This window comes from Rhea pennata, chromosome 18 (genome assembly GCF_028389875.1).
Source record: "Rhea pennata isolate bPtePen1 chromosome 18, bPtePen1.pri, whole genome shotgun sequence".
Classification (NCBI taxonomy): Eukaryota; Metazoa; Chordata; class Aves; order Rheiformes; family Rheidae; genus Rhea; species Rhea pennata.
Genome location: NC_084680.1, coordinates 9,457,390 through 9,479,937, shown reverse-complemented (window position 1 = coordinate 9,479,937; position 22,548 = coordinate 9,457,390). Strand labels below are relative to the sequence as shown.

The 22,548-nt window shown below is 42.5% G+C and overlaps 1 protein-coding gene across 2 annotated transcripts in view; it reads right to left on the bottom strand.

Moving 5' to 3' along the window:
* ABL1 (ABL proto-oncogene 1, non-receptor tyrosine kinase) overlaps positions 1–22,548 on the bottom strand; it is an 83,271-nt gene that overhangs the window by 4,134 nt on the left and 56,589 nt on the right. For both annotated transcript variants that reach the window (XM_062591332.1, XM_062591333.1), the window contains exons 2-10: positions 20,018–20,191; positions 18,975–19,270; positions 12,823–13,095; positions 8,824–8,908; positions 8,287–8,464; positions 5,698–5,882; positions 3,404–3,556; positions 2,730–2,819; positions 2,222–2,386 (exon numbers count right to left, since the gene is read on the bottom strand). In XM_062591332.1, coding sequence (XP_062447316.1) covers positions 2,222–2,386; positions 2,730–2,819; positions 3,404–3,556; positions 5,698–5,882; positions 8,287–8,464; positions 8,824–8,908; positions 12,823–13,095; positions 18,975–19,270; positions 20,018–20,191 — 1,599 coding nt within the window. The remainder of the gene's footprint in view (positions 1–2,221; positions 2,387–2,729; positions 2,820–3,403; positions 3,557–5,697; positions 5,883–8,286; positions 8,465–8,823; positions 8,909–12,822; positions 13,096–18,974; positions 19,271–20,017; positions 20,192–22,548) is intronic.

The following is a 22,548-nucleotide window of genomic DNA, read 5'->3' as shown; positions in this document are numbered from 1 at the left end:
GTCTAAACTTGACAGCATGAAGTATATAAATATCCCTGTGCTGTTGATGTCTTTGGAATGGCTAACTCTCCAAATTAATAAGGCTTCTCTATAACCTACCTCAATCCCTAGTCTCCTTGTTCATTTAGATTCTGATACTCAAAACCTCCTTTCCTGATGTCATCCTTTGCAGGGAATGGAAATAACTTTTTCACAAGCAGAAATCAAGACCCACTCTGACAGCTGAACACTTCTGGCCATCTCACTGTGAAGACAGCCAGCCTGGTATAATAACGGAGGAAAGTGAGAGTAACCGCTTCCTTCAGCTCCAGAAGGAAATGACGGGGTGACCCTCTCTCCACTTACAAGAGTATTTAAAAATGAATAGTGGTTTATAATATATTTATACTGAGTCCTGAAGATCCCTGTATTTGACTGACAGGAGGTCTCATTCCCAGGTCAGGCACTCAGATGGCTCTCTAATTCAAAAGAGGAATGCCTTCAGGGTAGCATATACATTTACAGCTCGAGTAGGCAGTAAGAAGGGAGATGAAGCAGTTATAGACAGAAAGCAGGTCGCTGCTTAGTCATATATTGGTGAATGTTGTGTTAAGCTTTGCTTGAGGAGGGGGAACTGGAAGAAAACTAGTTGTGTACTTTGGGAAGACAGCATGCTTCCACAAGTCCATGCGTATTTGAACTATGCACACATGTCAACTAATGTTCATCTGGACAACCAGAAGACCTCCCAGAGCACTTTGGGAGGCCACGGCCTTAATGTGTCTGGAGAAAGCAGAGCTGTGGAGATCCAGAGAAAACCAGCAGTTTTCACTGAGGATCTGCTTCCAGTCACAGGACTTGCTATGGAAACACTGACAACTAAATGGGAAACTGCAATAAAACTTTAATGTGAGATATTTTCTTTCGTAATAAAGACTGAAATAATTCTCAGCATAATGTTAAAATCATATTATTCCTGCTGCACTTGAATCTCACAAAGCCCTTAAGTATTTCAAATGAAGTTATTTTACTTCAAAGCTTATAATACTAGACAATTACATTTCTTACATATGGCAGGCCAGATTTACTACTGGTCTTTAACAGTGTTGTATTAATTGGGTTATAACAAATAAATACAGGCATACTGTGCTCATTTTTCATGACTTTTTCCTAAAGAATAGAAGATTCTCTGTATTTTCATCAGAAAATTAAGTCACTGTTTATAAATCACTATGTTTCCAAGCACTTCTATACATAACCTTACTTTCTGTTTAAGTCACTGATACTAATACTTTCTTTTTCTAGTATTTCACATTTCACTTTTTTTTCCCTATTTTCCTAGAGGCACTTTTTCTACTGAAATATGTAGCACTAGGTGGCTTTGTCATTACACAAAAGATGGCAGTAATATGAATGGTCAGAGAAGGTACCTTTAACAGCAGCTGGAAAAGCCCAACACACCTGCAAAATTGTATTTTGTTTTACACTTATTTTTCAAAGAACTGGATACAAATCTACCTCTATATTCAGTGTTTAACTGTTGCTTTCATTACCTCAGAATGGAAGGTTAAGTGCTTTAAGAAATTGATTGAGAGTTTAACTTCATGGAAGACACTATAAATACCTCTGTGTCCCTTGCTGAAATTGTATTTGGTATCTGCCAAAAGTAATACTCTTCAGTACTGCAAGCACTGCTATGATGGAACAGTGAAGAACTTCCCTTATGGGGCTTCCTAAACCCGAGCAATCGTTCTGCTTTGAATTATGCAGTGTGGTGGTGTAGAGAGGCTCGAACGCAGCAGATTACACAGCACTCAGCTGCAGTGGGAGATCCCACTGTTACCCTGCCAGGGAAGGGCATATGATCAGTGAGCTCCGTGCTCAGGCTATGGTCTACAGGGAACTGTAGGCAACAGCCATTAAGTTAAAAGAACTTCTAGGGCTTTTCTAAGCAATAGCAGGTATAGCATCAGTCTCTCAGACAGCTAAAGAATCACACTCCTGGCTGCTGTGTGCTTGTGTCTGGTCGCAAGATTAACAACCTATCTTCCTGCAAAAAATGGTAAGAAGAGTTTTCAATCCAGGAAAGCAAACTCAGTAGCCTGCTGCCTGAAAACAATACTTATCTAGAAAGTCACCTGTCATTAGGCATGTCTTTTTCTAGGTGATGACCCAGAGCTGACCATATATTTTGTTTTCCTCTGTATTTCCTGAAGGAACAATGACTTTAAATAAAACCTACCACATTCCCCCTGGCCTCGAGCATGTGCTGTCTCCAAGCTCTCATTGGCATCTTTGTTTTCAGCAGCTCTCCTTGATGTTCGTGTTTTGGTTGGTAACTCTGGGGCTTGGAGAAAGTTACTCACTACACTCCTCATGCCCTTCTTCCCCAACTCCTTCTCCACCTCTGCAGTGCACAGAAAAAAAAATCACTACAATTAAAAAAGATAAAATCTATTGAGCTGCTCCAAGTTAACAGCACAAAAGAAAAGCATACAGCACAAAGGTTCCTGAAGGCTGTTCAACCTTCTGGCCCTTTAAAATCAGGCATACGCTTATAGTCAGAAAAAGCCCACATGTAAACGCATCTCTCTGCATTCTGCAGAGTTTATACCGGGCAATACAAGCTATGACTGAGTTTCACCGCCAAGTAGCCTGTGAAGTTATCTGAAAGGAACTACATGCAGAATTAAGGATGCAGTTACTCTTTGTCCCATCTGCATAAATGGCAAAGAGGGAACCAGACTTACCATCTGATATGCTGGATTCCTGAAACATCGTTTCAAAGGCTTGATGGATCTCAGCAAAAGAGGGCCTGTCTGAAGGGCTCCACTGCCAGCCTGAAAAAGCATCACTCAAACCCTTCAGCAAGCTTTACAGACATTCATTACACCACACTAGGAAGAACTAGCTATCACAGTCCCCTTTTTATAAAATGGGCGATATAAAATATCAACACAGAAACCTGATTTGAAGGGTGCTGAGTATCTACAACTACCACTGAGCCAAAGTGCTGAGCACCTCTGGCAAGAAAAAAAGATACATCACACTAAGTCACATATTAAAAGGCCACAGTGGAAGAGCAACACTCAATCCCTTAAGCAGCCTAATGAAGCTCCTCCTTCATCCTCAGAGCACAAGCTTTTATTTAAATTGTCGTAAGACAGGAGATAAAGAAAACACTGAGCTGAAAACCAAATCTCTCCCACAGGCCTACAAACTTCCAGTAGAAAGAACAGTCAGCTTCATAGTATTTTCATCCTCCAGGCAAAGCAGTTTTAACGAGGCACTTCCACACAGCATTGCATCTTCCCCGGAAATGCAGAAAGCTCCTTGTGCCCTGCTGCACGTGACCAGATCCGGGCACGTTTACTGCATCTCTGCAGAGTTAAAAGCAGCATTTGCAGAGCTTTACAACACTTACATGCTCTCATGAGCTCGTAAACTTTCTCAGGACAGCCTTCCGGGCGCTCCATACGGTAGTCTTTCTCTAGCAGCTCATAGACTTGAGACAGGTCAATCCCGGGGTAAGGGGACATGCCGTACGTTGCAATTTCCCACAGCAGAACGCCGAAGGCTGCAGTGAAGAAATCAGTAAGCATTGTTTTCACCTTAAATTTGAGATGATGTTTAGTGGGAATAGTCAGTAAACAGCGCTGCTCGCTTAAACCAGCTCTAGGTGGCTCGGATCCCATGCTCAACAGCAGCTTAAATGTTAAAGCAGCGTAACAAGCCGCTTCGTCAGCACAAACAAGTCTCCTGTGATATGACAGGGTAGAATTAGACTAATTTTCAATGTATCAGTTGTCTCAAACCTGAACGCCCCAAGATCCTTCAAGTCCTATTAAAGGCACAATTAAGAGACTTCACAGTGGATTAGCTGAAACTGTTTCCCTGCTGCACTGCAGTCTCTCTGTCAATTTGACAGCTCCTCTCTCATCTCCAGCCTCTCCCTAGACGACTCGCATGCTGCAGTGGTGCACTGTTTTTGGGGTGCCCTTCTTCAGCTGCAGTGTGATCTCGAGGGGGAACCTGGGACCCAGCAGTGGCTGCAATAAGGATGGGGTGAGATGTTTTGACCATGGGGAAAGCCACATAGAAAGCACAACAGGCATTTCAGAAAGGTCCTTAGCACAGGCGAAGCATTCAAACCCCAGAGCCTGACCGGGATACAGGTCAACACCGAGGCTAGGTGACTAGCCCAGGATTCGGGCACACAGAAGAGACACAACACCAGTTCAACAACCTGCAATAATTAGTTCAGTCACCGTACTCTGTTCTTAACCTGAAGAGAAAGCAATTACAATTCTGCCTAAGTAAGGAAATCACATCACATTACATGGTAACACCACCAAGGGCAATTTATGTTAGACATTTCTATGCACAGCCGTTTGATTTCTGTCTTCAGGCAGCGAGGTCAAAGTGTCTAAACTCTGGCACGGCTGGCAGCAGCAGTTGGCTCCTGGGGACAGCCTGCTTGCTCTCATCTGATCCCAAAAGTTCCCACCCCAGCTATAGCAAGGTTGGGCTAACCCTAATTAAAGACACCCAATATCCCCTTTCTGATCTTTTCTCCTGAAGTGCTCTACTACTTAAATGTAACGGGGGTCCCTGCAGCCACCACAGGAATATGGCAGCATCCTTTGAGATGGCTGTGGGTGCTCCCCTGCCACTAGCACCACAACACACCAACAGAAAGCAGAAAAACTGCTTTGGTCAGCGATCACATACTCCTTAGCAGGCTGGTTTGGGTCTTCTCCCCCCAGTGCCAAAAGATTTATGTTAGCCATCTCCTAGCAATTCCTTCAAAATAACACCTTTTTCTGTCCATTTTCCCAGAAACTAAAAATTTCCATTGTTCCTTCACTACTGTCCAATGTTTTATACATAGAAGATGCTCAGGATAACATTTTCCAAGGGCCTTTGGGACTAAGTCCCACAAACTTCTATCTTATGTCACTGGGCACTTTTGAAAATTTGACCAACAGCTATGACGGAGATATAAAACCCAAAGAAACACTGATAAAAAGAATCACGAGACTTCTTTTATGGTCAGATTCGATAGAATTTAGCTCCACTCAGCTAAGCACCAGCACTTCAGGGCTCTTCAATAACCATTTGTCATCAAATTTTCTTGCTGATTTTACTCATCTCATTCTAAAGATCTTTTTTTTTTTTTTTTTTTAATGCAGAAAGACAAGTTTGGAACTATTGCTAGACAGATACATACATATATATTTTTTTCTTTTTTTTCTTAAAAAAAAAAAAAACATAAAATGAACAGAGCCTCACTTTCTTCCTCAAAGGAGTTTGAAAGTTCCTGGCTATATAACACTCTATTGCTTCACAGTTCTGTGCTAGAACCCTATTGAGTCAGTAGTTTTGGTGCCCTCCAGTCCCATTTCATGCATTTCTATGAGCACTACAGCACACTTTATTTTCATACTTGCCAATGATTCACACATATAAAGTCTGGCCCGCATGTAGATAGCTGTACGCATATGGGGCCTTCCAGTCTATTATAAAAAGCTCTGAATCCTCAGTTTTGCACTCAAGACTGACTTAGCTGAGATTAATTTCCTAACTCTGACAAAGTTATAGCACAGTATGGCTCAAACCAGGAAATATGCTCTCCTCAATGTTTCACAAATGTCCTTCTTTCACAGTCCTGGAAAAGAAGGCTACAAGCTGAATTAATTTGTTCATACAAATTCTTACCCCAGACATCAGATTTAATGGAGAACTTGTTGTAAGCCAGACTTTCTGGGGCAGTCCACTTGATTGGGAATTTTGCTCCAGCATGGGCAGTGTACGTGTCACCTGTCATTAGCCTGCTCAGGCCAAAATCTGCCACCTTCACCAAGTGGTTCTCTCCTACAAGGCAGTTTCTGGCAGCAAGATCCCTAAAAACAGGAACAAAAGTAGGTCATGAGAAGTCCTCCTCATCTCGCTTTTAACAATAGCGAAGTGACCTGCTGTTCGTGAAGAAACCTGGGCCTGTATGATTTCTTTTTTTTTTTTTTTTTTTGATTAGGGCTTACACAAAAATTATGTAGTTATGCGCATATATATAAGAGGAAAAGTTATTTTCCATTCCTTCTTTCTAAGAGTGTCATCCAATCATTTTTTTTTTGAAATGAAAGCTTCAAGAAGCCCCCTCACTTTCAATAAAAGCTGCCACCCTCAGGATAAAAATAATATAAAGAAATGTCAGTGCTCAAGTTATCAATAGCCAAGAATGAGCACCGGAAAAAAAAAAAAAAAAAAAAAAAAAAAAAAAAAGTCTCATGTTTCTCTTTTTCCCCACCTCTCTAACACTTCAGTCACCTTCAACAACAAAAACACTCCTCACTGCCCAGACTTCCTTTGTCCAGTCCCAGCTCAACCACCAGCGTTCATCTCCACGTATCCTCTTCTTCCTCCCAAGCACAGTATATCTTATGACACAACTTTTTCATACCATATCAAAAAAAAAAAAAAAAAAAGGCACCTGACCATATGGACCACTCAGAGGCTGCATCTATAAAAGCAGCAACCCCAGCTGCCACACAAGAAGGTGGAAGAAAGCCTAAAGATGTAGCTGCACGACAATTGGCTGTAAATACAGTTTCTTATTAACCTTTCAAATTAGAAGAAGCTCAAATCTTCAAACAGGAGAGCTTCTGGTACGTTCAAAACTATTGTGGCTTCTGCTCTCAGTACTTACTGTTTAAAATAATGAGCAATAATCCAACTAAGCTTTTGCTCCAAATTTCATCTGCCACCTGTCAGAGTAAAGACTCTGGCAGGTGATGGATGAACAAACATCGCACTTGCCACCTCCCTGGCTCAGATGTGCTGCTAGTACCTCAGAAACATTTGATGAATGTAAAAAGGTGAAGCACAGGAATACATTTATCCTAATGATTAGGTTTTGATAAAAACACTTTTGCAGACTATGTTACAATGAATTAAAAATTGATTTTACCAGAAAGCTAGAGTGAGATATTCTTTAGATATGAGGCAATATCTGCTTTTTCCTCTGCCTGTTCTGCTCAACACAAAATAAACTTAAAAAAAAAAGTATGTTTTACTAAAGGCCCAATAAATTTTTACAGTGTTTTTGAATGTGCTTTCTTATCAGTGTTGATTACTATAATGTGTGTCTAAACAACAGCTCCTTCATAACCGAATTCCTCCTCCTTCCTGATTCATTAAACGAGGTCACAGCCCAGCATTTGAATCCACGGCTGTGAATTGTGACAACACTCTTAAAATAATTGGGTAGGTGGGTGTAGGGGTGGCAGATAAGGAAAAAAGCTATTTATTTTCGATAAATGGGTCATCAGAAGTAAGAGGAAATGAAACGAACAAGAGAGCAGACAAATGGGATTCAAGCAAAACAGTTCAGTTTTAAAGTTCACTTCCTCCAGGCTGAGGGGATGAAATACTTTCATCAGAGCAAATCAAAGGCTAGAAATTTTAATTTGCAGCACCACCATTCACTTTATTGACTGACAGAAGCATTTAAACAGAGCTTTCACGCAGCAAAAGCAACGTCTGTCTTGAGGAACACCTAGAACTTTACACATGATCTTCATATTTGTCTCTATGAAAAAACATGTGCTGATTTCATATTCCAACTAATTGGGTAGGAAAGGTCACACTATGGCACCGAGAACATCTTGTATTAAACTCAGCAACTCTCCAACCTTTGTCCAGGATGTGTCATTATATTGCTAGGAGGCCATTTCTACAGACAAAGAACGCAAAGCCCTAGCCATAATTGCAGCACACTTAAAGGTCAAAGTCTCTGAGACTTTAAGACTGCGAAGATGCTTATTAAAGTGAAATAGGCAATTTGGACAATAGCGGAAAACAGCCCCTACAGAGTAGGGTGGGGGGAACATCCCAACACTGAAACAAGAATGAGCAAATGACAAAAAGGCATCAAGTGGGTGGCTTTACTGCGAGCACCTGTAAACACAGAAGTAACATCAGTTTACATTGTTTTTAAATGGTTGTTAGAATCAAGGAAGAACAGTAGCTTATCCAGCCCATTAAGAACCTATTATTTTAGGAAGCATTTACATTTAATAACCTTGTCAAAAATATTTAAGTACTAACACATTTGTAACCTGCATCTACTGCAAAGGTAAGAATAACTATCCTGGTAGAAAAGCAATAGGAAGAATACAACACACTAGAGTGCTAAATGTAGGACACCTACTGCATCTGAATTCAGTGCTGTGATCACCCGAAAGGCAGGAAAATATATCAAAGGAGTTTTGGCGCTTGAGATTCAGGGGTGCCCTGTGTCCTTCCTACCTGTGAATGAAGTTTTTCTTCTCCAGGTACTCCATGGCTGAGGAGATCTGAGTTGCCATATACAGCAGCACTACAGCATTCACCTCCTGACGGTTACACTCACGCAGATAATCCAGTAGGTTCCCATATGTCATGAACTCCGTAATGATGTAGAACGGAGGTTCCCGTGTGCACACCCCTAAGGACCAACATAAAGCTTGAATGTTGGAGAAGATCAGTGCACCTTCATTTTTTTCCACCCCAGGGCAACTTATAGCTCTGGAAGGCAGAAATACAGTGCTTGCATACAGAACTAATTTTGCCTGGAATTGGTTAATAGACGGTTTTAATTTCCTGGTTAAGACTCTTGCAACTTAAATGTTAGGGAGAAGAGATCATTAAAAATAATGTATTACTGGTACAAATTGCGAATTTTGCCAGACAATAAGTGTCTGTATTTAAAGCCTTGGTATGGTAAGCAGCTTATCTGCTTCTTAACATCCATATCACTGCACAAGGGTTTAGTTCAAATCCCTCTGCTTGGTATTTATCACTTACCTAATAATTGCACCAAGTTCGGATGCTTGATCTCCTTCATTACTGCGGCTTCTTTCAAGAACTCTTCCACCTCCATGGTATCCTCCTGTAGAACAACAGGAAAGCTTTAGCAAGGCCAGTGTGCCCAAAAGAGGAGTAATTTTTTTGTTTGAGGACAGAAAAAGAATGACAAATTGACAATGTAAACCACAGTTCTTCCAATGTAGTTTTTCCCTGTAGCAGCAACACAATAAGTTAGGAATACTAGGAGGTTTTTTTGTAGGATTTTTAAAAATAGATTTTATCATCCTTATTCTAATAGGAGTTTTTTGAGCAAATAAGATCCATATCCCTTGTGTGCAGGAGCACTCAGGAGTTATAAAGAGAAAGGCTAAACCTGCACCTAAAAGAAAAAAGAATGGTAATATAAAATAAACAGTAAAGGAAGAAACAAGGAAAAAAAATAAAACAAAATAAAGGAGCATAGACCACAATCAAATGCTTGAGAAACTCCTGAAAGATAGACCCCCAGTTTTACTGAGTATGGGCAAGGAATGCCCACTTTAGACAGGGAAGCATGACCAATGGCAGTTACTCCGTAATTGAAAGCCTGAGGTTTCACGGATTCCGTTTCTGGCTTTTAGTGTCTGACCCATGACGTAACTGTTCTGGGCAGATGTGTCACTATCTATTTGCTGAGCACCATAGAAGTTGCTTGGCACAACACAAAACTGAGGAAGATACAGTCTTGCTCAAAAGACATATATTCTGCAGCAAATATACCTCAGATGGCCGGAAGGTCATTTCAAAGTGCTGCAAAAATATAGATCTATTTCTAAAGCAACGTTTTTTTCTATATCCATATTTTTTTCAGTGGTGGATTAATGTTGACAGCCTACATGGACGAAGTGTTTTAAGGAAGGATTGGAAAGGATTTACTGCTGCTGGTGAGAATGATAACAGAGGGCTGCTGCCGCCGTAAAATCCAGCCAGCACTCTGCTTTGCGGTTAGCAACAAGAACCTTTTTCAAACAGTTTCATTCCATCATTTACTACTCGTTGCCAATTAGTTTGATTGGCAGCTGTAATTTTCTGAACACTCTCTGTCAATTCTAATAGCCCAAAGGTCCTTGTGAGCAGAACTTTAAATCATTTTCTTTGGCAAAAGAAACTAGGTTAATAATCCAAGTTGCAAAATGACCCTAAATATGCACTTATCTTATGTATGCTATGCAAACTCTGACAGGTTTGTTCTGTATAGTTGCTCCATTGTTTTAAGTCTCCTACCTCTCGGTGACCAATTTAATAGAAGGAAAATGTACAGAGAATTACTGTAACCATGATCTCTCTGAAAATACAGTCTCATGAAAAGGATCAAACTTATCCAGTTTCAAATCTTCCATTGTATAAAACCACAGAATAGGTAAAATGGCTCCAGCAATATTTTCCTAGCAGAGAACAGGATCATACCTCAACTCTGACTTAAAGAAACCATATCAAGGGACACTAGGGCTGCATAGGCCTAGTTTAAAACACAGGCTTCTCTGTTCAAAAGAAAGGAAAAGAAAAAGGTAATCCTAACGGATGCACCCTAGATATCTGTGCAACACGAAGCGTGCCGGGATGACCATCGCCCAGCAGTTCAACCATTAAGTGGCCTTCACAGAGCAACAGGTTTTGGTAACTGTCAACAGCAGCTGGATTTATAGCCCAACCATAGGCAGGTCATAAGGCTTCACCTCCAGTTACCAGGTCCTTGCCCTCCTGCTGCATCCTTCCATCGCTAACAGATATAAAAACATAAGTAAGCGTGTCGTGGTATGGTAACAGACCCTCATAAATACTGATGTGTCCTGTCCGGTTCACAGAGTTTCCAGTGGAATATCTTCAGAGGAAACAGCTCAGGGGCAACACAGTGGCTAGCACTCCACAGTTAAATGCAACCAAAAAACAGTACGTGCTACTTCTGCTTGTTACCGTCTTCTTGGTCTTTTGAGCTAGCTGTGAGCTACATTTAACACTCAAGGAAAAAATGAACAACAAGTGGGCGTTCCTAAACATCACTGTTTGAAAAGAAGCTGGAAGGTTTCTTTCTTCTAGTTTTCCCTCTCCTTTATCCTTTCTTATACAGTACCTGTGGTGGATGGGCAGGGAACAAGGAGAGACACGAAATTTTGAAAAATATTCTCTCACAGGAACATGGAGAGTCATTTGAGTGTTTGTGAAGAAGCTGCTGAGGGCTTGTTTTCCCATGTAGAACTGGAACATAAATGTGATTTCAAAATATTTCCAAAACTCTGAGGAAAGCCATAATCCTACCTGTCAGGCAGCAGACAGATGGCGTTAAGGAAGGTAGATTATAAACCTGCTTTTAAGGATGGTTTTAGTGTGCATAATTTCAGACTGAGGTTTTTCCTCAAGACTCTTTCAGGGTATTCTGACATTTCCCAGTGGAACATGCTGCTCCATATTACATTATGAACCACTCTTAAGCCATGTTTCATTAAATATTTATTTGACATTTTTGAAACAACTACGGTCTGTATTGAGGTTCCTTCTTATACACAGGAGGAACACACAGGACAACACACAGTTTGCAAGTGTTGGTAGGTTTTTAAGAGAAGAGAGGAATACAACAACTACTATTTGGAGCAAATGAAAAACGTGAAGATGTCAAGTATGCTCACGCTATAACCAGAAGCACAAAAGGAGATGTTACAGCAAACAATGTTCCAGGAAATAGTTGCTCTCTTCTTTCACCGATGAAGCAGCACTTTGCTCAAACCGCCCCTCTCCCGGCTCCCGCAGCCTGACCGCGCTCGCAGGCCCGCCAGCGCGGCGGCATCCGAGCGCCGGGAACGCTAGGTGTCAGCCGCTCCCCGCGCAAGCGGGCGCTCCAGCTCTGCTCAGCTGGGGAGCAGCAAGGGGAACCTCCAGTGAGCAACGAAAGGCCAAAATGCAAATAGTCCCCACAACCATAGCAACCCAGAAATACTCAGGTGGCCACTGCTCAGCAAGCACGCAAGAAATATTTTCCTCAAATCAAGGAAACTTTCTTCTGCTGACACTAAAACATCTATGCAGTTCTCTCCACTTCAAAATTCCCTGTGCAAAAAGACGGAAAGAAACAAACACAAACTCTCTTCTGTTTGCTTCTGCAAGACCAAACTGCTTCCCCATTCAAGGAAGGAGAACACGGTGTCAAGTTATTGTAAACTCTTATTAAGCAATCAAATGCAGTATGTGTGGATAGTGCCAGAAGATCTCAAGACACTTTTATAAACATAAATGAATTAAGCAATGACCCTATGAACTGACGGAGCATTATTTGCATTTCAAGAGACAAGAAAACCAAGCTACAAAGAAACTGGGAGTGCAAAGCCAGAAAAAGAACTCTGATTATCTGATTCCTTGCTAAAGTCACATACAAAATTTCATATATTTTAGCTTGGATACACTTTTTCCTCCTCTTGTATCTTTTGATTGTAAACAGCTGTGAAGAACTACTCAGGGTTTCCAGGTACATAGGGAGCTTGTCCTTCGGGAAAGAAGCCACATAAGACAAGCAGTCAAACCATTAAAATTCTCTTTGAAACATAGCTTTTAAATTTTGTGTTGCACAAGTTACAGTCCACAATTTTCCTTATTATAGGAGTTTGTATCAATGTGTTCATCTGTGAACAGCTCACCTTTGCCATCACCTGAACACAGGACATCACAGCACTATTTACTTTTACTTTAGAGCAGAAGAAACCTTAGAAAAATTGCACCGTTAACATCCTCCTCCTTAGTTACAACTGTTCCAGGTATCACATACAGCCATAATAGAATCAAGCTCTTCCAAAAATACCCAGTGGAAGGGCCTTACTGACACAATCTCTTTTCCAGACCTATGGTATGGAAAGAAAGGGTTATAAATCAACCAAAATTGCCTAACTACAACTGAGGACAGGCCCACAGCCTGAACTCTGTTCCTACTGAAAGGAGATGAACAGGAAAGCTCAGAGATTTGAGCCTTACCTTTAGAGTCTTCACAGCCACTGTAAGGCTGTACTTCTTCCAGACTCCCTCGTACACCTCTCCGTACTGTCCTCCACCAAGCTTGTGCTTCATAGTGATGTCAGTTCGTTCTATCTCCCATTTGTCATAGTTTGGAGACACTCCATAAATAGTGGGTTTATTGCGTTTGGGTGCTGGGTAGTGTAGAGTGGTGATGAGGCCATCTGCTACAGTCGAATGATGATGGACCAACTCTGCTAAAGTGTTGAAGCGACTCTCTGAAGAGACATACAGCTAGGGAGCAAAGAGAAAGAGAAAGGTAATTCACATAATGCGCACTGGGGCATTTATGTAGGAACTACATTGTAAAATTGGGACAGCAGTGTGTTGTGTCACCCCTATTCGGCCTGCAATCCTATGAGCTCAATCTGCTCTCTAACCTAACTCAGAGCCAAGAAAAATCAATGGCTTACAGGGGAAATCCATGGATTCAGGGAAAACCCATGGACTTCTCTGAAAGAGTATGGACTTAATGATTACAAAATGTCATTAGATTGGCTTGCTGTTGCTCAAAATGTCTTTTTAACATAAGGCTAGTCCGTAAAGATTATATGATGCATTTTGAAGAGCAGGGGTTGCTCACCTCAGTATCTTGAACATGTTACTATTTTGATCATGACATTTTACCTGCCTAAATTCTTCTTGGAGTTTCATTAACACATTGGTGGCTTCCCTGCTTTTGGTCTAAGCCTCCGCATAGTACTGTGCATGAAATTAGACAGCTAGTCTGTCCCTTTCCTGTGATGGGCACAGATCAGCAGCACTTTAAGGTCTCTGTACAGACGCACCGCACAGGCGTAAAAGCATTACCTTTGAATGAGAGCCTGCTGCGGCGCATGGTTTGTTACTTTTCTAATGTTGATACTGAAGATGCATTTTGAGGCTAAAAACTTATTAAAGATACTAGACAAGGGACTCCTTTCCACCACAACTCTGTATTTCCAGTTTTCACAGTCAACCCCAGTCTTCTACTAGGGAAGATGGCAAAAGCTAGAAACATAATAAAAAAAGTGATGCTGATATACATGAAGTAGGAGAAAGCTCTGTTTGACTGGTGCAACAGCCTATGCTAGAAGCAGTACACAGAAGATGAAAGGCCTCCATTTTTCCTATAAAGGACTAAGGTCTGGCAAGGGACAACCTTGCCAGAAGCAGCACTGTGTCAGCCTCTCATATTTCTGTCCATGAAATATCAACTTATACACTAGGAAAGAGTGCAATGCACTGATCCTACTGTGCACATTGTATGTAGACAGCTGTGCTCAAATTTCCTGAATGCCTCTTACTCGCTGTATATTGAAGAGTTCATCAGTGCTTGCGTAGTGGCCATCTGTCTGGGATTTTGGGAGGCCAGGATGCTGAGAGGGCTGCCAGGCACCCTGAAATCCCAGACACAGGGCCAAATTCTACTTCTTCCATCTAGGTAGAACTTTTAGATAGAAAAAGAAAATGCGTCTGTGAAGCTCCAGCAATAAGCGAGTGTGCCCAACAGAAAAGGATGATGCATTTGTAAGAGAAAAAATGTTTGGAGGGAGAAAATAAGCCCTCAAAGTTGAGTAGAGCCTGTGCACTGGAGCTTGACAATTGCTGTATGGATGTTTCTTCTTCACAGACATCTGCTTAGTACAGTAAACTCAAAGAGGGAGAATAAGAGGCACTGGAGAAGGTCAAATATTCTCAAGTATATGAGATCAGAAGAACTATGAACAAGAAAAGTAAATGAAAAGAGCAGCTGTATCATCCAAGAAAGTCACAAAGGGTTAGAGTGACACTTGCCCAATTTCCTAGCTGAGTTTTAGAGAATGAGTTAAATGCTTAAGAATGTATAGTGATTATTACAGTCTGCCACTATTGGCAGAAACTGCCAATCTACATATGCCATGGATTTATTTAAAAACCATGCTGCTAAAAGGTAAAATGCTCGGCTCAGACTCAAAGCATAACCCAAAATGGCAAAGCACGCAAACGAACAACAGCTCCACAGCCAGGTCGCCAACAGGTGAGGCTACTGCAGGGTGTGCTGTGGTTGTTGGCTTTCAACTATCCTTTTATCCCTCTGTAAGGTTTCTGGGAAATGAGCATTATATAGCATTCACACCCAAAAAAGACAATTACAGAAACGTACCCTTTCATCAAAAGCCATGCAAGTAACTGCTGTGGTGACAACACAGTTACTTTTGGATGCACACACACACTAAGAGTGGGAGGGCTTTACACACTAGACTGGAAAAATCCACCTCTCTCTTCACTCTTATTCTTCTGTTGATATATTTGCTGATAGCAAAGCTCCTACGGAAACTTGTATCTCCAGAAAATAGACATCTTCCTGGGGAGCACGTTCTCAATCCTGTACCAAAATGGGTCAAATATTCTTTTGGTGAAGTAACTAGATCAAATCTTATTTCAACACTATGATAAGAGAAACACCTTTCATTGGGGAAGAGGTGAAGTCACCCGAAAAACAGATGTTTTCGAGAACAAGTGACAGTGTAACAGAGGTTTTTACAGCTGCAAGGCAAAAACCAAAGAGTTCTTATGATCACAAGTGTTAGCCAAGGGTCTAGATAGCTAAAATAAACCACACCTGTTTAGGAACAATTTTTGGTACTAGCAGTTCACAAATTACATTGGAGAGTAAAATCTACAAGTATGGATGTAGAAAACTATGCTGAACTCTGGTATCACTTGGAAATATTAGGGAAGAATGCAAAGGGAAGCTGTCAATGCTTTTATGATGGTTTTTGTTTCATGATCTCAAAATTTCATGGAAATCAGAGATATTTTATGTGACAGATTATATGACCTTATTACAGATGGAGAAAGAAGTTAAACAACTGGCCAGAGGCTTCACAGCAAACCCTTGGAGGGATGGAGAGAAGAACTCTGCATCACCCTGTTCAGGCCATAAAGCAACACTCCATACTTAAACATGCATAAAGTTTTCCCTTTATGTTAAAAAAAAAAAAAATCACATGTACCCACTGTGTAGGCAGAGCTTCCTAAACTCTCAGGGATTAAATCTGAGCATGGACTCCTAAGGCCTTACTTCCTATCAGCACTAATGCAAACCAGAGTTATGCTGACGTGTTTAAATCTTCATCTGGAATTTGAGGCATGTATCCCAAGAAGACGAAACAACGAGCAGCTACGAACGGCGTGCTATGGCCGCAGCGCAGTAAGCCGCGTACGTGCTCAGCCTTCTCGCTGCAACCTCCCTTCTCCGCCAACCCCTTCTACCGAGGCTTAGCTCAAACTGCTCGCTGAGTAAGTTCCCCGAGAGAACCGCCTGCTGCTGCTAACCGTGCTCAAAGAGAGGTAACAGCCTCGGCGTTTCCGCAGCGTGCGCGGTTACGCAGGAGGCTCACGCAGTTTGCTTCCCGGCTACACTGCTGACACGCTATCCAGAGCCGGACAAGACACACAGCCCTGCGGTCCCTAATATGGAGAATAACAGGACTTCCAGAAGCGGCTGGACAACGCTGTTTGTTCGGTTTGGTTTCTCAGTAGGAGGCTTTGCCGCAAGTACTGTCAGGTCAGGAAAACCAAGTCCTCTGTAGCGCGGAAGTGGTTTACCAAATGACTAGCTGCCCTGTGCCAACCAATCAAGAAATGTTGTTTTTAATGCATTCCCTCCAAAATTTAAAAAGATGGTCCAGAAGAAGACTCGTTAAATTGGGAGGTAAGGAGAAAATTCTCTGAGGATACATGTATATTTTTTTAAAAAATTGTTGAATACCAATGGGTTCAGTTTAAGTGCTGCTAAAATCAAGACATACTCGCCTCTTCCTAGTCCCAGCACGTTTCCACGCCAAGCAGTAGCTGTTCCACGTGCTTCTGCAATGCCTCTTGCTCCTAACACCGTATATTCTCAGTCACAGGATATGATCCCACCAAAGCCATTCACCCTAACTGTAGCATTTGCAGATGTTAAATTCCTCGGACAGGCTGCCCAGTGATCTAGCAGGCTGCGGAGGCCCTGGGTGCTCGGGGAGCTGCAGGTAAGCGCTTTCCTTTTGGAGAGACTCGCGTTGCTGTGCAGTGGGCAACAGAGGATGACACCAGCAGCTCAGACCGGCAGGACCCTGGCCCCACAGTCTCCGCTTCGTAGAGGAAAAGCAGGGATATTGGCTGTTTTTCTTACCAACTCCCAGGCTTTGGCAAGTGGGGTAAGTGACCGAGCGCTGCATCCCCCAGCCCGGCCGGGGCGGAGCGGGGCAGCAGAGCTGTTCACCTGCCACAGAGCCACCAGCGCGTCTACTGCTCGGCCGTCTCAGCTCGCGGCTCCGTTTGGTGATGCAAATCGAAACCTGTGCGGTTCAACGCCGGTGCCACGGGTCAGCAAAACCAGGCAAACTCTCCGGCAGGGTTGCGAGCCTTTGGCACAGGATCGGGGAGGACTGTGGCTACCTCTTGTCCGCCCCAGCAGGACCGCCGGAGCCCAGGAGCCGGAGCTTTCTGGCACCGTCGCCTTTCCTGCTACTACTGGATTTTGAATTTCCAACCACCATCAACAACAGAGCTGTCCTAACCAATTGGCTGACCTGCACCTTTTCTCAAAGGCAATAATTAAAGCAACTGTGCGGAAAATGAGTAGTTAACCTGGCTAATACTGGCTGAACTGATTATCGTAGCTCTGCAGAACTGTTTTGGGGGATAAAAACAGCTCTGCCAGGTTGAAAGCTTTCATTTGCCAAACCCCTATACAGCTAAAAACAGGGAACACGTGCTACAGTATTATGGACAATGTGCTTATTTACAGGAGGCCCTGGCTCAATATGCTCCCATGTGAGCATTGCTCATCTCCTAGCATCAATCTGAAAGGAAGAAATATAAACCACAGAGACAGGAGGAGGAGGGAAATTACTCCAGATTGCCCTGTAGTCCTCAGAGTATGTTATGTCATATGTCAGCATCTCACACATGTGATTTTGAGCACGGTGTGTGTGTCTGCACAGGAGGAAAAAGGAAGAATCAAAGCACCATCACTTAGAAGTATGTTGTCTTAAAGAGCAAGCCCACAATCTTCTCAATTACAAGCTCTCTGCAAAAGTAGATAACCAGATTTAACTCAGTAATGAAATGCATTTTATCTTAAAGATTTTTGAGTGACGAATCTGATTAATCAGAAGCAATACTCATTACCTACGCTCTTTTACTGAAGATTTATACTCAATAACCACATTCTTGTACTAAAGATTTTGCTGTCATCCATTGCTGTGAGAAGAATAAAGCTTTCATGGGACAGAGGAGTATTAGCCATGGCAGGCTACCACTATCCTTCCCCCCGCCTTTAAATACTTTGATAGCACAGAATCTGTCAACCGCTAGCAAGATGGGCCTCAGCAGCCACGCTCCAGATCCACACTGCAATACTGCAAACCTACTGGATTCAAGGACTCACTGCTTAAGATAAATGTAATAAAAACAAGATTTTCCAAAATCAAATGCCGATAGACAGGCTTCCATGAAAAAAAGATCTGCAAGAAAATATACTTTTAAGCTAATGTTTCCCTGCAGCATCTACAAGCAAGGCATTGCAACACTACTGCAGCACACAAAAAATAGAAAGAAAATAAGGAAACTATAAACTGGGCCCACATAAAAATGAAATCGCCTATTCTGTTTTCATTGTTCACATGAAATGCTGTAGAAAAATCAATAGCAGTAGATAAAAAAGTTGTGAGGAATAGCTGTAAGGTTATTCTATCCCTAATATTTACAGCATTATTAGCAACAGGCACAGACTTGCCTGGTTTGACAGTCTCTCAAGTCCAAGGGATTATTTTTTGTACTTACAGGACGAAAATCCATCTTTAGAGTACGTTATTAATGATATCTATAGCATTCAGCTCTGACATAACTCTAGTATCTTCAACCTTAGTGTTTTTCGCTACTGAGCTGTGTTATACCTCACTAGAAGTTCGCTAAAGGAATATAGTTGTTTCCTCATAGCTTTGAGGGAATATTACAGCCTATTACAGTTATACATGATGAATATTGCAATTAGTGTTCAGCACTGCACAATTCAATTGTTACTGCTTGACCTTGTACAGTCAGGAGATGGAGTATACCGGCGAGGTTTTCTTTCACAGTCTGGACAGCACGCTGCCTACCTTTCCATCGGATGCAGTGTTTATCCTGTAGTGGTACACCCTTCCTTCGTATCTCAGCGAAATAGATCTCTGTCCTGGACTGCTCTCACTCTCCCGCACAAGAAAGCTGCCATTGATTCCACTACTCAGAAGGTACTCGGCAGCGTTACGTGACACCGGTCCGTGATACCAGGAATGTTTCTCCAAGCTATTCACTGGGGTGATGTAGTTGCTGGGGACCCAGCCTTGTCCATTCTTCGTTTGGGCCTCACACCATTCCCCATTATGATTGTAGCCCAGGACACGGAGCTTTTCACCTTAGCACAACAAGAAAACATTAATAATTAGACTTGGCAAGGCCAAGAGCAGAGTACAAAGATGAGTTCCTGCTGCCTTGCAGATCATTAAATCATCTCCTACAGGAACGGGTATCCGACTGAGCAGTGAGCATGTGCGTTTCTTTAAGCTTGAGTGGACCCATCAAAGCCAAATAGTCACATGCATGCTTCAGTTTGCTAGACTCTCACACGATTCTACAGCAGTTCTGATACTGCTTGAGCTTATGAAAGAATCCAGGAAATTATACTTGAAATGAGTTGGCTTCACAAGCCTAGCAGAGAACAGGAGAACATAAATAGTAAAAAAATCATTTTGATTAGCAAAGGAAGCAGACATGACTTGGAGTACATGCAAGAAACAGGACTGAGTAAGAAAACACTACATCTCTACAGTCGTTTTGCATACAGAAATCACATTCGAGAGAACAGTTAAAAGGACAGAGGCCAACCTAAAAAAAAAATCAGCTTAGTCCAACTTCTCCGTTAAAATTCTTGCTCCTAGTGGAGACCTTAGTTTTGGCAAATAATTTCTTGTCCAGCACAAAACCTCAGACAGTTTTAACCTTTTAAAAGGTTATGACTTTGTGAAAGATTTGTATTTGTTTAAGAAGAATTCCCACAGTAAAAAAAATTCCATAGGGTTTAGTGTATAACTCAGTTGTTCCATAGTGGTTTCTTCTGTGTCTGCTCATACATTCCTACCACCATTCTGCCCAGCAGCCTTACCTTTAGTTATGCTGAGGGTATTGTCCCCGCTCGCCACAAAATCATACAGTGCAACAAAGAGATGGGGGTCATTTTCGCTCGGACAAGACAGTAGATTTTCCTTGGAGTTCCAGCGAGCTGCTTCACTCAGACCTTGGGGCTCAAAATCAGACACTACTGGCCTCTGAAGGGCTTCTGGAGGAAAGAGAGACAAAGAGGAAAAAACAGGTTCATTTTTGCTGATAAAAGCCATCTGGTTAACCCACGCACTAGGCTTTTCTAATTTACATCGTTTCTCAACATACGTGGCCCTCGTGTATCAAAAGGCCAAATACGGACAATTCCTTAAGGCAAATCTGCCGCATATACAGCCTGTGCCTGTGCCAGAGCCATGTGCAGCTGAGCTCCCACTGTCCTTCCCACAACATGCAGCCCTCAGTGCCCAGACACGGGGGAGAGGGAAAGCTCCTCTTCCTCCCTCCAGTAAACTTTACTCACATAGGCTGTAAACCCCTTGGCTCATGCCTAACTACTGGAATAGTTAGGTTTGAAAACAGAACAAAAAAACTTTTAAAAGGTAAATCTCTTCATTTTCCTATAAATGAAATCTCCAGATTGTGAAGCACTGAGAGTTGGGCAGGGCAAGAGTTTTAAGATGTGGTACATACAAAGTTAGATATTGTAAATATTTCTAGAGTTCATAATATTTTTAATAATTTCTCTTCTTTCTCGAGTACAAGGCTCTGCTTTTTTGCTACCCTCTCTCCCTTGTTGCTCTCTCAAAAGCACGTGGATGCTGAGATTTTGCTTCGCACAACGTGCTTGGTACATTTGTGGGAGTCTTGAGATGCCTTGGGAGAGATTGCTAAAAACTGAGTTTCACAGGTAAGTAAACACCAATCACCAAAGCCTTCTGTGCACTGCAGCATGTTGGGCGTGTAATATTCAGTAAGAACAAAGAAACATCAGGCAAGCCCAAGTACAGCGGGGTGTTTTACGCCGCTCACTCTTCCAACACTCCTCCTCCGCCCTGACTGCAGGGGCGGGCTGCCACCGTGCAATACAGAGTTTGGGGCCGCGATGGCTCAGGCTTGCTGCATCCCCTCGCTACAGTGTGCCCTCCTCCAAATCAGTGGACTTGGAGTGCTGGAACGAACCCAGGATAATAAGCCATGAAGATCTTTTTCTGGAGGGGTTGTTTGCCATCTGGATTAAGTTAATTGATCTAGGTTACAACAAAGTGCACAACTGCATCAGCGCAGCAAAGGGACAGAGCGCTGCGGCAGGGCAAGGAACAGGAAACGCACTGTTGCGTCCGGCTGCTGGGCCGTGAAATTATTCTTCATTACTCAGCACCAATGCCTGCCCGCTCACTACCACTCAGTGCTAAATATCTTTTCTGTGCAGGGACGTGTAGCAGGGATTTGGAAGGAGAAATCCCAGGCCACGTGTCTTCAACATTATCGTGTCAGCTGGGACTGCAGCTCTCTCTGACTTCAATACTAACTAGCAAGGAGTTGCAAGGTAGATGCAATCACACCCAAATATTATTGTAACATTATTGCTATTTGGTCTCGAGATCTGGTATAAGCTGTAGCAGTACACCAGTAATAAACTGAGATGACTGGTGCCAGAAAACCTTTGGAAGCCAAGTGTGGATTCTGGACAAGCCCAGAACAAGAATAGGAAAATACTGACGGGGGAAAAAAAAAAAAAAAAAGCCCCCAAACTATAATAAATCTGATTATTTTCTAAGCTTTCACAGTAAAAGTGCCGCTATTGATCAACAGACAACCTAGCGTCTTCGGTGTGTTGGTGAGATCACCCGCTGGTAAAGGCTCTCTGTGTGACTACTTATGGACACGAATACTACTGTATTCTCCGGAAAAGGTAAGATCACATGTGTGGGCAGAGAGCAAAAAAGCAAATGTACATGCTGTTAGGACTGTTTTCCTAGCCAAACCATATCTGTAGGAACATATATTTATATAGTGAATCAGAGAAGTCAAATAATACTGCTTTATAAGCTATTTCAGTGGTCATAATACAGTGACTTTTTCTTTTTCTCCCCAAAGCACCCTTGAAACTTTGCTTTTCCCTCCTGTTTTCTGCATGAGAATACATTTTAATACTCTGGCTTTGCTTCAAGAAGGACAGTGTAAGAAAGAAACAAAAAATCCACTTTCAGAAAATTAAGCTATAATCATTTTACCATGCAAACGCTTTGATCCTGTCAAGCCCATTAAGCTCCCTTATCAAACACAGGGCGCTGCAGTGACTGGAGATACGCCAGGGAGAGTTACATCACCAGTAAACACCTGGAACAGACAGACAGCAAAAGAGCTCCAAGTAGCAGATACACAACATCAGTGAGAAGCGATGCTGTGATGCTCTCCCCCATATACGGTGCAAAACAGGCCATGCTACATCGCGGGGCGTCCCGTAAGCTCAGCGAGGAAGGAAAACGCCTCCCCCACTGGGGACTGATTCAACAGGAAGGCAGGAAATCCAAGGCAGGCTCCTCTCCAGCTGCGAGGCGAGCGCAGCCTCGC